This window comes from Phaethon lepturus, unplaced genomic scaffold (assembly GCF_000687285.1).
Source record: "Phaethon lepturus isolate BGI_N335 unplaced genomic scaffold, ASM68728v1 scaffold295, whole genome shotgun sequence".
Lineage (NCBI taxonomy): Eukaryota > Metazoa > Chordata > Aves > Phaethontiformes > Phaethontidae > Phaethon > Phaethon lepturus.
In genome coordinates this window covers 626-16062 of record NW_010542407.1, presented here as the reverse complement: position 1 = coordinate 16062, position 15437 = coordinate 626, and the positions used below count along the sequence as shown (strand labels likewise).

The 15437-nt window shown below is 36.8% G+C and overlaps 1 protein-coding gene across 1 annotated transcript in view; it reads right to left on the bottom strand.

The window, feature by feature from the left end:
- The window catches only part of BMS1 (BMS1 ribosome biogenesis factor), a 22619-nt gene extending 7471 nt beyond the window's left edge, over positions 1 to 15148 (bottom strand). The window contains exons 1-14 of the mRNA XM_010287993.1: positions 14973 to 15148; positions 14403 to 14593; positions 12900 to 12979; positions 11197 to 11385; positions 10547 to 10689; positions 9142 to 9263; positions 8250 to 8429; positions 7370 to 7514; positions 5976 to 6799; positions 5045 to 5146; positions 3765 to 3922; positions 3133 to 3214; positions 2255 to 2331; positions 1031 to 1213 (exon numbers count right to left, since the gene is read on the bottom strand). Of these exons, the coding sequence (XP_010286295.1) occupies positions 1031 to 1213; positions 2255 to 2331; positions 3133 to 3214; positions 3765 to 3922; positions 5045 to 5146; positions 5976 to 6799; positions 7370 to 7514; positions 8250 to 8429; positions 9142 to 9263; positions 10547 to 10689; positions 11197 to 11385; positions 12900 to 12979; positions 14403 to 14593; positions 14973 to 15148 (2652 nt within the window). The remainder of the gene's footprint in view (positions 1 to 1030; positions 1214 to 2254; positions 2332 to 3132; positions 3215 to 3764; positions 3923 to 5044; positions 5147 to 5975; positions 6800 to 7369; positions 7515 to 8249; positions 8430 to 9141; positions 9264 to 10546; positions 10690 to 11196; positions 11386 to 12899; positions 12980 to 14402; positions 14594 to 14972) is intronic.
- Positions 15149 to 15437: the final 289 nt, after the last annotated feature.

Below are 15437 nucleotides of genomic sequence, written 5' to 3'. Positions count from 1 at the left end.
GCTCTTCCGTCCTGCAGTAGGAATATTGACGATACCCATTTCCGTAACAGACCCCAAGTGAAACAGTTGTAAATTGTCTTGTATTCTTTTACTGGAGTGTGCTTCTTTACGCTTTAAGTGCTCTTAGCAAGCACATCAGCATACCAGAGCTCATGACAGAGGCTAATGCAAGAAGGTAATGATTAATTTAATGACTATTTAGGGCAAGATTTTGTCAGAATGGAAGACAGTGATGTTATTAGCAATATAAGGCAATGTTCTTCCAAGTCAGCCAAAGACAGAAACTACTTTTAAGCTTACAAGATTTAATCTAAAAAAACAAGGCCTCGAACAAAATCAACACCACCAATTCTGGATACAGTTACCCCAAAGACTCCTACCACACGTACAGAGCGATGGTCATCAATTATTTTTTCCTCAAAATAACTTACAGTTTGATGACAAAGACTGACACACAGAACTTACTTATCTGTTAATAATGTTGCAAGAAAACGTACTAAAAATAATACCAGGAAAATATTTGAGACCAATTACTAAGAGAAAGATTTCTCCTTCCTACAAATAAAAGGATGCTTTCCCCCTGCCGCCCCACTCCTCTTCCTGGAGGGGAGCCTTCTCTCTCATGTTTTGTTTTTCTTTTTTGGTGGTTGGGTTTTGGGTTGTTTTTTTTTTTCTCTGAGATCTGTCATGTTAGTTCCACCATTAAGGCACAAATGGATAACTGTTAAAAACTTTTAAGTAGATAAAGTTTAGATTACACATCCTGACTTATTCAGTGATTTAGAATATGGTCAATTTAAATTAAGCTTCCAGTTGTTCGGCTTGTTTTTCTTTCCAGCTAATAGAATCAAAAACTTCAACCATAAAAAAATTTAAAAAAAAAAATCGCCAGCATGCGTTTCTTTGTGTGTACTTTCTGAAGTAGCTCCTGAATGTCACATATGTCTCCAGGAAAAAGCCTTTGGGCAAACTCTTTGGGGCATTTTTGAAGACATACAGCCAGATAAATTGCCAAGTTAACAGCTTGTACCTGTGCTTGTTTATGCATTTCTTCTTTAAGATCATCAAAGTACGTGGCATCCCCTTCATCATACTCTGCATCAAACATTTCTTTCAGTTTCCGTTTCTTGTCCATGCGCTGCTTTTTCTTTTCCTCCTCCTCTGGTTCTGTTTTGGACATTTTTCCATCTTCCTCCTCCTCTTCACTTCCAGACTAATCAACAGTAATTTACGAAACATGTAAAACAGTTCATTGAAAACAACCCATTCTAACAGTTTAATAGAAATTATTAATTAATATTTTGTCATAATGCAAATTATTAGACACTTTAAAAATATTTCAATTTCAAATATTTCCATTTTAGACAGAAAGCAGCAAGTTATTAATATAAGAAGACATACCTTCAGCAATGAGCAAAACATTTAATGATCTAACCATATCCCTTTTCACTGAGAAAACTTCTTGACTTAATATTTATTTTAAAGTCAGGGAACAGACCCTATATTTGACCTATCTGTTATTCTACAGCTAAAATAAGCACACATAGTAAAAGAGGGAAAAAAATTTTCATAGCATTAAGTAATACTGTGCTGGAAGGCAGCACTCCAGAGGCCAGAGAGGAGGAAGTTTGTTCATAGACTATTTGAAAACTACAAAAAGGATGCCATTACCCTCAATTTTATAATGAAATGCAAAGCCATCAAGTTGCTCAGTACAAAAAAAAATTATTTTTCAATCTGTATTGTCACAGACAGCTACAGCTCTGTTCTTGGAAGGTATCCAAGTCACAGCACAAAACTGCCTCCACCAGCCTCTTTTATGCAGATATGAGGAATGACTAGGAAACTGTGTCAGCTTGCACTATTTGTTGTGCTTAAACAGAGCTCAATAATCTTCTGCATCAGATGAAATGACATAGTACACACAGTTATCACATTTGGTTTCAAACACTTCTCTCATGCCTCCAGATCCTCCAGCTCTTGATTAAGCCTGACACCTACTGTTAAATAAGTGAGGTGACTTCTCCTACATAATTAACTTTAAACAACAATTCAGTTTGAGACTAAAACCATGCCATTCTAGGTATTTACAGGTTCCAAAGTCCGTAATACATAAACCTTTTCTTCCTTGTTCCCATTGATTTCTTTCCTACTGATTCATGAAAACTAAATTTATTACGTAGGACACCTACCCCTTGATCAAAAACTCATACACATGTTATGCTGCTAAAGAACATAAAAATACAGGTCAGACCTCATCTCCTTCAGCTGCAGGCTTTCCTTTGTGCACAACACCAGTTTCAAGATCTTCAAAATCTCCATACAGTTCTTCTGCAACAATAAACACCCAAGACATCTGACAGTTAACCATTCTGTTGTAGTGTTCCATCCAATTTCTTATATTTTCAGTATTGTGTATTTCTCAGTACTGCTTTGTAGATTAGTTTCAGCTCAAATATTTTTTCTTCCCATCAACAGCTTTATAAGTCTGTTCCACCCTCTCTCTAGTTTGAGCTGAAAATTCTCAGCTGAACTCCAGTAGTTCCTCCTTTTTCCTTTCAATACCTTTGATTTTATGATTTCAAAAAAGTAAATAAAGTTTAGATCATTCCAAAGGACCACACAGCACACTAGTTAGCACTCTAACGAGACAAAACACCAGCAGAGCAATTGAGCTCCTATCTTTAATTAAAAAAAAAAAAATTAAATATAGACATTTTAAAGTTAAAAACAAATGCTTAATAGAACCCTGTGAAACCACATTTTGCATATAAGATAAGATTTAATCCATAGGATTAAAATTGTCTAAATATTTCCTAACTAAAAAGAAACAACAAACCACCACCTCCAAAACATCTGAAGATAGATCTCACTTTTCAGCCAAATGTGAATGACCAGTTTGCTTTCCCATTACAAAAGAACTTCTGCATATTTCCACCAACACTGCCCAAAAGAATAAACCATACATAGGGGATGAATAGCTAAACTCGGGTACGTAAATCAAAGTTGACACGGCCAAGTGTTTTTGCAAGTATATCACTAACGCAAAACATCCTACATATGTAACTACAAAGTCTTACTTTTCCTAAAAATACTGTATACATTAATCATTTTTAGAAGTCTTACACATACCATCTTCCTCCAACAGCTTTGCTGCGTCTTTATCATCTTCCCACTTTCCAGTAACAAAGCAGTCTCGAATACTGCTCATAACCTGCAAAATAAGTGTCATTGCCGTGTACAGTTACAGCTTGTCATTAACAGAAAACATTCTCCAATATGTTTCCCACTCCTCCATCATAGATACCACCTCAGAGATAATCTGATACTCTCACGCACAGCTCCACATCAAGGCTTCATTACCACAACTACACAATGCCTCAGTAAAAGCAGGAACGTGAAACCAACTCAACTCTTGGCCGAAGGTCTTTACACTAACAAGGTCTCTACCTTACATCATATTTTCCACTCATGATTCTCCTGCTTTTTACTTTTCAGTAAATAAATAGCAAACTATGATCCATGAAATATTCAGGAGAGCCAAGCATTAGGTTGACTTACTCTAACTTTCCATTTCTGTAAGAATAGACCTTGAAATCTGTTAGCTAGTAAATACTTCTCATGACAGCAAGTAGCAGAATATATGACACTCAGGCCATAGCTCCCATAGGTCTGTTTCAGTGACAACTCAGTAGTACTTTATGACACACAGCTAGGACATAATCAGTATAGTATATGCAGAAGCCATTATCCAATGGTATTACCTCTTCTAAATCCCAGTCTTGTGGCTTTTCTATCAGAAATTTGGAGCAGTCAAGGGCATTAGCCTTCTGTTTGGATGCTTTGTCTGGACGGCTGACACGAAATAAACCTCCAAGTTCATCACCTGCATCCTCAACCTCATGGTCCTCATCCTCAACAGCTAAATGTAACATACAAGCTGTGATTATTTCCCCCATAGTACATGGATTACATTCATTAACAACCTCCCTCGTGTTTCACAATACCTGCAGTAGTTTGAGGAAAAAAAGATGCAAACTAGTTTTCAGTACAAAAGACTGAAGAAAAAGGTACATTGATCCAGTTAAATTAATACCCTCACAAGGACCAAATAAGGTGAGCAGCAACCAGGGAGATACTATACATTGTGAACTTCAGTTGTAGTTATTCCATATGGAAACATGTAATTCCTTTCACGAATTCCACATAGTTCAAATTTCTTTGAACAACCTGGTTCTATTTGTGTAACTGGAATCATCTGGAAAAATATTGCCCAATAAGTAAACACGGGATGTCCATTCAACATCGTAAGTAGAAACAACACTAAAATGACCTGTGAATAGAAAAGGCATTAAGCTAGCCTGTACACCAAGAATATCGGACTTGAGACTCTGTCAGCAAACCTTCCCGCTCCTGCACTGTGGAAGGTTTACAAAAGCAAAATTCTCATTGTGTTCTACAGAAGTTCTGCATGATGAGGTTTGTACACTCAGAAAATTGCTGGAAAAGTTGTGAATTAAACAGGACAAATTACATAAGTAGCGATTTTCTCTTCTGTTTAAGCCAGCTGGCTTTTTTATTTTCTTGACAAACACCCTTATTACACAGATGATAATACTAAGTCACGTCTAAGAGAATATTCCACTCTCAGTCACTGTGAGACAGAAATTCTGGAAAACAGCCAACAAACAACATCTCTTTATGAAACACATCAATTACCACACTGGATTTGCATAGTATCTACCAGATAATTATATAAATAACCAAATTTTAAATGTTGCAGGGGGAAATACCTGTATTGGAAAACATGAGTAACAATAGAGTAGTCTGGAAAATGAGCTTAAAATGCTTTTTACTGAAAAAGTAAAAAGTGCCTTTATTATAATTATTAGTGAAAATTAGTATCAGCAATTAAAAAGTCAATTAACTCTCCTCAAGCTTCCCACCAGAAGAGAGTGCTCAAAGATTCAGACTTGCAAACTTGCTAACACGTAAAAAGCTACCATATATTAAAGACAGGTCAAGTTTCCAAACAGATTTGTACCTCTTCCATATATGAGTTTACGAAGATTGGGGGTTGAACGTTGCTGTCTTAGAAAGGCCTGAGCTGCCTTCTGTGTAAGGTCCTCTTTCCACTTAAGTGCACCTGAAAAAGGGGAAAAAAATTGTTTTCTACCTCCAAAAAAGAACAAGAATTAGGAGCTACACAAATAATTTAAATAAGGACATGACCACAACAGGCTTAAGAACTGTAGCCACAAGCCAGTTTCTTTTTTTCACACTCCATATATACACAGAAACATAAATTGTGGCTAACAAATTATGTCACTGATTTTTTTCAGATGAGTCCTAATTTTAGGACAAAATTTTAAGGTATTATTAGCAATAACAACAGATTTTATTATTTTGATGATGATACATGTCTCCTTCACAGACTTGCAGAATGGGTGAGGGTGGAAGGGACTTCTGGAGGTTATCTTGTCCAGCCCCACTGCTCAAGCAGGGTCACCTAGAGCAGATCGCCCAGCACCACATCCAGACAGCTTTTGAGTATCTCCAAGGATGGAGATTCCACAACTTCTCTGGGCAACCTGTTCCAGTGCTCAGTGAGTAGTTAATACATTTTAGTCACGTTCTCTCAAGAGTGTTTTAGTCTTTCCAAATGTAATAGAGCATCATAATTTGTTTTACACACACAGCCATAAATATTAAAGAGAAAGGTATGCAGAATCAGTGAAGTTTATTAAATGAATTACCTCCATTTTAGAGGAAGGAAGCCCAAGACCCGCATACTACATTGCAAATCAAAGGTTTAATACCAGATAATCCCAGGTTTCCTAACCTGAAGTTTGCTACATAACAACTGTATATATATTGGAGGGGCAACATTATAAAATATTTGATAAGTATAATATCCTTTAACAATGAACCCAACTAAAAACGGACAGTAAAAATTCTTAACATTTATAGTCTACCTGTTGTGTCCGCAGAAAAATCTATTTTTTCTTCATACTCCTCTTCGTCTCTCAGTAGATTCTCCACATCATCATCTTCTGAAGCTTCAGCTTCTACAGCTCTAAGCTTAGTCTGTCTAATACTACCAGCTTTCTTTGCTTGAGTGTGCTGAAATTCCTTCCCATTTGGCTCTTCAACTTCTAATTCATCATGTGTTCCTTCATCATCACCCTCATCAGGAGAAGAGTTTTCAACTTCAGACTCCGATGCCTCTTCTGCTGTGCAGTTTCCTGAATCTGTAGTAAGCACTGCTTTTCTTTTCAGACTGTGATCTGAGATTTGTGATCTCATTTCTGTATCTTCGCTATTTATGTCATACTGCTTAGATTCAGCTACTCTTTTGCTTGCAGCCTCAAATTCACTATCAGAGCTGTCATTTTCATAAGTCTTTTGCTCCTCCTCCTCCTCCTCTTCCTCCATCTCGTTCTCTTCAGGGGCAGATCTTGCTTCTTCGTCTTCAGAACTCATCTCAAGATCATCATCACTGTCTGCAAATGCTGGCAGTTCATTCACAGCTTCTTCTTTAGCCACCTCTGTTTTCAGGCGTTTGGCTCGCCCAAGAGCCATCTCTTCCCCTAACAGCTCCCTGTCACTTTCTTCTTCAGCATCATCTTCATCATCGCCATCACTTCCATCCTCAGATATTGCTGCTTCTTCCTCTTGGTCGTCTTCCTCATCGCTTACTGCATCATCGTTTTCTTTCTCCTCTTCTTCAAATAATGCCTTCCGACGTACTCTTCCAGTCTTCAAATCAATCTGTCTCTCTTCTTTTGGCATCACAAACCTGTTTTCCCAACGACCACATTTAGGGTAAGATGGTGAAGTACAAGAAAATTTTAAGGAAACAATGAAGCTTCATGTTAATATTTCAAAATGTTTCCAATTTTTTCTTTTTTTAAAAAGAGAGCGAGGTTATGGAGAACATTAAAAAGGCAATGGAGTTCTTTATGTATGGAACACCTCTTAATTCAATAATACACTCTATGTTGTAGCCATAAAATAGTTCCAAGAAATGTCTTCATTTCCCATGGAATGAAAATAGGTTATACAATGAATTTTACTGAAGATTATGACTGCCATTCTCCAAAACTCTGAAGAGAAACAGAAATATGTCACTTCAGGCTATATGAGCTAGGAATTCCTGGAAGGCAGGACTATACTACTTGCAAAACTTTTCTAATATCAATTATTCCTATCTCAAAATACACATGTGGCAAATGCGTAGTCTCAGAAGAGGAAGAATTGGACAATAAGCCATTCTACTAACTGTGTGCTATTGAGAATTTGTCCTAAATTAAAGCCTGAAATCAGAGATTCATTCATGCTCAAACACTGCTCCGCATTCAAAACTTACTCTTGTCCTACATCTTCTGAACCTAAGGGTCTAGAGTCCATGAAGAGAGAGACCTTGCTTGATGCCATCTTAACATCAATGGCTGAATGTGTGGAGATGAGGCTCTGAACTAGTTCGTGATTTGGTCTCACTTCCTCCTGGAAAGGCAAGATTTTTTACTTTTCAATTAAAATGAATAAACAAATGTCTAATGAGCAGCTAAACACAGTCATTAATCTGCCTAAAACAGTAGAAATATGCATATGCAAGAAAAAAATCCAAAGCATTTTAAATAAACATTTCTCAGAGTAGCAAGGTCTCCCTTTCCCTCTTCACATTTCTAGAATGCATATAGTATTAACCCAAGAAAAATTAAAGAGGGCCTCCTTCACAGTATGCAACCTACAGTAAATATCAGCAAGCACACATTATCACAGACCCAAACATATTTAACATTTAGCACAATACAGGGGAAAATAGCTCAATTCAATCTGTTTGTATGTGAATGTTTTCCACCTCTCCCCTTGACCAGTCAAATGCTGTTAAGTGTTCTCCCACAATCACCTTGCCATGCAAAATAAGAGTGATAATATCTCAGTACCAGGAGTTTTTATAAATCTTAAGTCAATGTTTGGAAAGGTTATGAAACTAACTTTAGGTACTTACTATTAACTGATCCTTCAAATGTTTTGCACAGTATTTTACACAGAGATAACAAAAATACCCCCCTCCGAAATCACCAGAGGAGAAAAAGCAATTACCCACTATGGACATATAAGGATTGACTATTTAAAAAAAATCTTATTTTTAAACACTTAGTTTGACACTAGGGATAAAAACTACATTTTTCATGAGAATTCAAATCACCAACAGCATTCCCTTACCTCTTCTTTTTCATGAGCATGGCTTCCACCAAGGTCAATATAAACAGCATCTTTATCATATACAATGCCCCCAACTCCTGAAAGAGGGGCATAGACTAGTTTCTCTTTCTCATTTAAAGAACGCTTCTTCTGCTGTTCAGGTAGAGCACAGGGGTCTGGTAGGAAACTCACATCACTCACAGTAAAGTCTCCTACACCTGGGGTGACAGACGAGGGAAGCAAAAAGATTTTCACAAAGTTTTGATCCTGAAATTTGTACAATCCACCATGAAGACATTAAAAAAAACAAACAAACATTGTAGCATTCAGTGATTCATTAACATTGAGCTCTGTATCGAACATCCAATTCTTCTACCTTACTTAGAACTTAGAGAAGCATAGGTAAGTTCACCAGAGTACTGCAAGCTTCGGATTTGTTTGCTTGATTTAAATGAGAAAACTAACAATTCACTTTTCTGACTAGGTCTGTAAATTTATTATCGAAGTATTTCTGAATTTAAGCTTTTAAATCATTAATTTAAAAATTAATACTAAATTCATTCAACAAATATAAGAAATTTTACATAAGCCAAATTTGCTTTTCACTATTAGGCCTGGTATGTTTTGCGCTTCAAACACCTTTTAAAGCTAAACACCTTTGAAAAACTTCAGACACTGCCAATATTGTGTTTAACACTGCAACAGATCTGTACAACTTAAAGCAAAACAGTTTACAAGGATCTATTTTTACAAAAATGTGTATTATGAAAAATAATTTCCAAAAGCATAACATGTATTTAGAAAGGTGAAAAATCTATTTTGCAATGTACACTATTTAAAGATACAAATCAATCCACAATAAAAATAGCAACAGCTATATTGTTATTCATAGATCAGTACAAAAACAGTTTTAAGAATCTGATAAATTACCTGGCATATGAATTTGACTTTTGTTTTTCAGGTGTGCTCCTCTCAAGTATCCATAAAGTGATATCTTCCTGTCACATTTGGGATTGATTCGAACATCCTCTGGGTTTGTCAACTCTTCCATTCTACACAACATTCAAAAAAAGAGGCTAGAATATCCAGCAGTCCTAATAGTGAATCTTTTAAAATGGTAATTTAAGAGCCACTGCATGCTCTGCAGACTCTAATAATAAAAAATAAAATGATCATACGAAAAACATCCATGGAAAAAAGATCTTTCAAGCGTATTTTAAAATTGTGGTTTAAAACTTTTATAATCCTGTTCAACAATGTATTTCCAGAAGCCTTATTGACATTTCACTAAACATGTACTGCACATGTATCTTAGCACATTTTAATTACTGTTTATATGCCTTCCACACACAACCCTCCTCAAATCAGTTTTGCCATTAGAGGGAAAACAGAATGACCACCCTAAGACAGCTGAAAGACACGCTCCCTGCAGCCATCATAATACCTTCTCTTCCCTAATAATGGCAGTGAGCAACACAAAAACTACCACAGGAAAGACTGGCCGTTTTCAGGCAAATGAGAAGGAAACTCCTTCCAGATCTCCTTTCTACCATGGCACAAAGGAGGCAACAAAAAACACACAGCCGAGGAGGAGGTTGGGGGACACATTCTGGCTGCAGATCAGCTTAAGCTTTTGCTTTGACCCAACAACCAAAATAATTGTAACAGTTATAGCAACCTAATACAATCTTACTGAAAGACTACAGAATGTTTTTTCTCATTTTCCCTCTCCTTGCTTTGTGTATTTTGCAGGACTTTGCATGACACTTATTTGCTTCTCTGACAATTTTTTCTAAAGAATTCAAGTTTTGGAAGAGACTTGTTCTAAGCACCTTGGATTCTTGTGGCAGTTTAGTCATAACTGTAAGCACTCTGGCAATAAAACATGAAAGCTGAGGTAATTTCTCAGGTAGGCACAGCCACCATCAAGATTACTTTCATGTTCTCCCCAAAGCTATATGTGGAGATGGAGCACAAGGGATCTTCCAGGGAACTCAGAGGACTAATTCACCGGCTCTTGTTAAATTGCTGGAATGCTGTTTCTTTTCCACAGAAATTCAATATAATAATCAATAAGCAGGATTCTTTTTTCTGTGTTTCAAAAGTATTTACAATATACCAAAGGCCTATCTACATGATCTGATGCAAATGAAAACTGAATGGCTAAAGTTATTGGCCCAAACCTGAAGAGTATGCTTTCCCTTCCCCAAAGCCATCTCGGTAACGCTAAATATTCATTCACACATAGAGCTGACTGGCTCTAATATTATAGGTTTTTTTAAACAGCAAGGTGCTATCTACCCTGAGATTGAAGAACAGAGAAAAAAGCACACACCTGTCTGCAAGAACATACGGGTGAGACGTTTGCCAAGTAAGAGGTCGAAATTTCATAACTGAAATAAAACGCCCCAAATTGTGAATTTCCTGCTTTTGATACTCTCCGTGAACCATCCCAGACAGATAAAACAGCTTAGCACCCTAAACATATTAAAAAGACATCAACACATTAAACACAAATTTAACACCTACAAAACTAAAAAAAAAGGTAATGCACTTCTAATTTGTAAATCATAATTGGAAATTGCAGGTTACAATTGGTTCCAAAAGATCAAACTAACTAGTTTACTTCAACACGAAAATTGCCCCTTAAATCTTAGGGGAAAACAATGCACATCCAGAAAAACCTCGTACAAAGATTCATTTGTCTCTCAGACCTACAAGATGACCCTCCTTGCATAGCACCTGCATAACAGACCATTTTAAGTAGCATCACATGTTTAGTAGCTAGTCACACTGGAATAGAGGATAATTACACAGTATTTTAGCAAATAGAAGAAAGATTACATAATCTGATACATCAGCATTATCCATTTATAGCATTAATTAAAAGATGTAAGAACATAATAAATACTTAAGTATTGCCCCACTTTTAACTTGGCTTCCACAATGCAAAATATATGGAAAAATGAATGTCGAATGTCATACCGGATACACTTCAGTCCAGAATCTGTGCTTTAACTTCTTTTTAGTCTTCTTTAACTGTTTGTTGTTCTTGAATGTATCCAGGTGGGTAAGAACTCCCATAATTTTGGGAAAGCCATGTACCTGACAAATGTTCAGGAATTCAAATGTTTCCATCTCAAATCCAAAGCTGGCATCAATAAGCATTAAAACCTGAAAAAACAACATCAGCATTTCAGTATAACAATACCACGGTGCCCACATGAGCTAATTTCAAAGACCACACCTCTAAAGTCATAAGCTTCTTGGGAACCAAAACCTTGCAAAAAGTTTTGTTCTTTATTTTCATATAACCTGAAAATCAACTTTGGCTTTTTAATTAAAGCATGGATCTTAGCTGCTTTAGAAGCTAGTGGGGCTTAGGAAATCAAATCTCTTCTTCCAGTCAATCAAGTCTCCTTTATACCGATTTGATTTGCTCATTGTCTCTGAGAAAACTATAGAAAAATAAGGCTGCTCTATGAATGCAATAACATACAATATCGCAATAAGGTCTGAAGACGTGTTTACTTGGTGGGTTTGAAAGACGCAAAATTGAGTATCTTCCAGTATTTGCAGGAATATCGGAGAAAATTAATAAAATTTTTATATCTGTGTCTTGGATGCACTAATGCCTCTAAGGCCAAGTCTTTTGGTAAAATGAGACAAACTTACTTCACACATTGCAATTACTGTTATGCATCACTAAAACACAATGACCCTGGCAAACAGTACCCAACAGTCACACAACAATGGAAGCAAAGCCATATTAGGGCCTCTGCAATTAAGAGCTGAAAACTCATGGGAAGTGATGACAGCGATCTGCAAGCGATTATGTAGTCTCAGCCTCCTAGCAATACAACCAAACAGATTCTCAGGATCACCATGTGCATGCAGAATCTCAAACAGCTGTATCATCTGCTAACAGAAAATGTTTGTATTTCCCTTCCTCAAGTAGAAAACACACAAGTAGATTAGCGCACACGCATGTACTCAAGATATATAGATAGCTAATAGTTGGGTAAGGATCCCAAACCCTAATCAGCTGGGAGCAATATACTCCAAATCCACGTGTAAAGTAGAATTCTAAAGAGACAAGTGGATCGTGCATTGGGACCCCAAGATCAGTTGACGAAATCCACTGAACCAAAAGTTACAAGTAAATTACAACAACGACCATACTCCTCTGACATCAATCTCCTTACTACACAGCAATCTTCAAAGATGGAGACATCAGAGTACATGCAATACAACCAGCTAGTAAATTAACACATATTTCTACCTTATACATTGCTTGAAAACTTCTTGACTAAAAAACATTTTCAGATTTCACATGGTTTGACCAAATCCCTCAATAAAAAGTCACTTTATCACCTTGGCTTGTTATAAGGTCTTCCATTAGAAGTTTACCAGTTGCATTAGCAACAAAGTTCAGTTGCATTTCCCTTCTTCCACATGCTCCCCATTACCACACAGACAGTTGATTTTCTGCCAGCCCCAGGATAAATTCAAGGGGTTGTTCCAGAATATTAGGTTTATTGTCAAGCTTAGTCCTGTTCTCTCTGAAACCAAAGACAGTTTTGCCTTCAATAGCAATGGGTAGAGAAATCAGACATGGGTGCAGTCCAGTCAAAAGTAGTATTTTCAATATAAAGTATAGCAAAAATCACATGCCATAGTTAACTTACCAAATCAGCAACTTTAGCCAGGTCAATCATTGTGTTAATGTCACATCCACATTCAATAATAGTTAGCCTGCGTTTTTTACCTGAAAACAGAATTCATAATCAAAAACTGAAACAAAGGGAGCAAACTAATTAGTCCACTGTTTTCATGTCACATTCCTGAAGTTCCTAAAGAGTATCTGGGACTAAAATTTTTGTCTAGCATATAGATAGTCCAACATGCACCACTGTAGAAGTGTCTGTTTTCAAGTGTTTATAATTCTGCTAAATTTTAACTTTGTGGTTTAAAATTATCAGGTTGACTATATGTTTTCAAAGGCGTTGTTTGGTCTCTTCCAAAAACAAAGCTAATAGCAAAAAATATTATTTTTTTACTTTGGGAAAAAAAAAAAAATCTCTGCTTATTTTATCTTTAGTGTCCCAGAGTTAGTACTGTGGATTTTATTTTACGACTTATTTTTGTTCTTTTGATATTAGGAAAAATACACTCCATTCTAGCCTTTTAAAAGTAGATTTACATATCAAAAGATTTCATAACATGCATTCGAATGAGAAAGAAGTACCCACTGTTAAACTGGCTTGACTAATTTGAGTTAGCTAACTGAACTTTAGACAACAGGAATCAGGAATAACCACTTTAAGCAACTACAGAAAACAGGTATCATGTTTTTTTTCTTCAGATTATCAATTACAAAATTCAACCTTTGAGACCCAGTAGACCAATTAGGAAATCCAATTTAACACATGAATTTTCCTTTACACTTTTTCTTTCACATATTTGTCAATTATTTCTTGCAAAAAGAAGATTTATTAAAGTCCCTGAAGAATCTACCTGCAACCAAACATACATTTGCCTGCATCCAAACAAGATCTCCCTTAAAAATTGGTTCCTTCAGCTGCTGTGCTGTGCTCCCCCTGGAACCTCAATGATCGCCCCTGGTAATACTCAGGGAAAAGTATGAAGGGAACACACTAAGACAAAAGGAAACTGGGACTGAAAACATAACAAAAAGAAAAAGGAACTGACCAGGCGGTGAGGTGGAGAAATGCAACTGGAAATGGCTAGGGCTAGGCAAATTAATTCTTGGCTTAAGAAAGAAAGGGACAAAAAGACAGGATTATAGGACAGGGAACCTGAAAGAATGGGAAACGTGTGTAGAGGTTAGGATGAAGCCAGAGAAAAACAATTTGAAAGGGAAAACAGAACACAGTGGAAAAGGAAAACTTGGGAAAAGTTTGGGGGATGGAAGAAACTGGGAAAAAAGCCAGAAAGGAGAGAAGAAAAAAAAAAAAACTGACACACCGAATTGGGATCCCAGCAGGGTGGAAAATAAGTTTAGAGGGACAAGTCCCCCAAAAGCCTAAATATCACTATTATTTTACTCTTATTAAGTATGCTTGATAACACATCCAAATGATTTCTTAAAAATAACCCAAGAATTATGAGAACAAGACAAATAAGGAGTACAAAATAAGCATTTCTGTTTCTTATATCTTTGTTCTCACCTGAAACAATTGTAACAGGACCCCGGATTTCAACCAGTTTTTGCCTTGTGAAGTTCTTAATGAGACATTTTATTAAGGTGCTCTTCCCAACCTTGGGAGGGCCAACTACAACCACCACCACAGGAGGTGGCTCCAAAGGAGTACGGTCAACCACAGGAATGTGATGTTTTTTAGTCTTCAAATCCTGAGTTCTGAGAAGAAATTTGTAATAAATAAATACAAGTACTTAAAAACCACTAACATTTATTCTTTGAAAGTCTTCAGTATTTGCAAAAACTCAAACACAAAAGTTCACCAAAAGCCCAGATACTAATATGTATGTGGAACTCCCACCAAGTCCAAGGAGCTATACATATTTTTCTTCATTAAGACTAACACAGCTGTACCACGTAACATACTGCTGACACATGCATAAACTACAACATGACCTGATGAAAGATGAAAGCTATGTGCGCATGCCAGCGAAAATTACACTATGTATATTTCTACACAAAGTAAGAAAGAAACCCCAGTCAACTCCTAGTCATCCAGTGAACTTTGTGAGCTCTATAAGCGATTCCCATTTCTTACCTATGGAAAGTTCTGGCCATCCGCACAGCAGACTGGACCGTAAAGGCTTTGGGGTTTCTCTTCCTTGCATTCTCCTCATCTCCTATTCCTAGGTCATTGAGATAACGTTTCCTTTTCTTCTCTGCCTTTGGCCCACTATGCTTTGCACGATGCTTCTTCTTCTCTTTTTCTTCCATCTTACTCTTTCAATAATTGTTCACAATCAATATGACATAGATTACTTCTTTGTGACACTCTGCACAGCTGACATAGGAAGAAAACGCAGTTAGCACATAGAGCATACGTATACAGAATACCTGTGAGAGAACAGCAGCACCGTGTAAACACTACTTCACCAGTGGGACAGCAATGTGCCCTGGTGGCCAAGTAGGCCAATGGTATCCCAGGGTGCATTAAGAAGAGTGTGACCAGCAGGTCGAGAGACGTTTTCCTCCCCCTCTACTCTGTGCTAGTGAGGCCTCATCT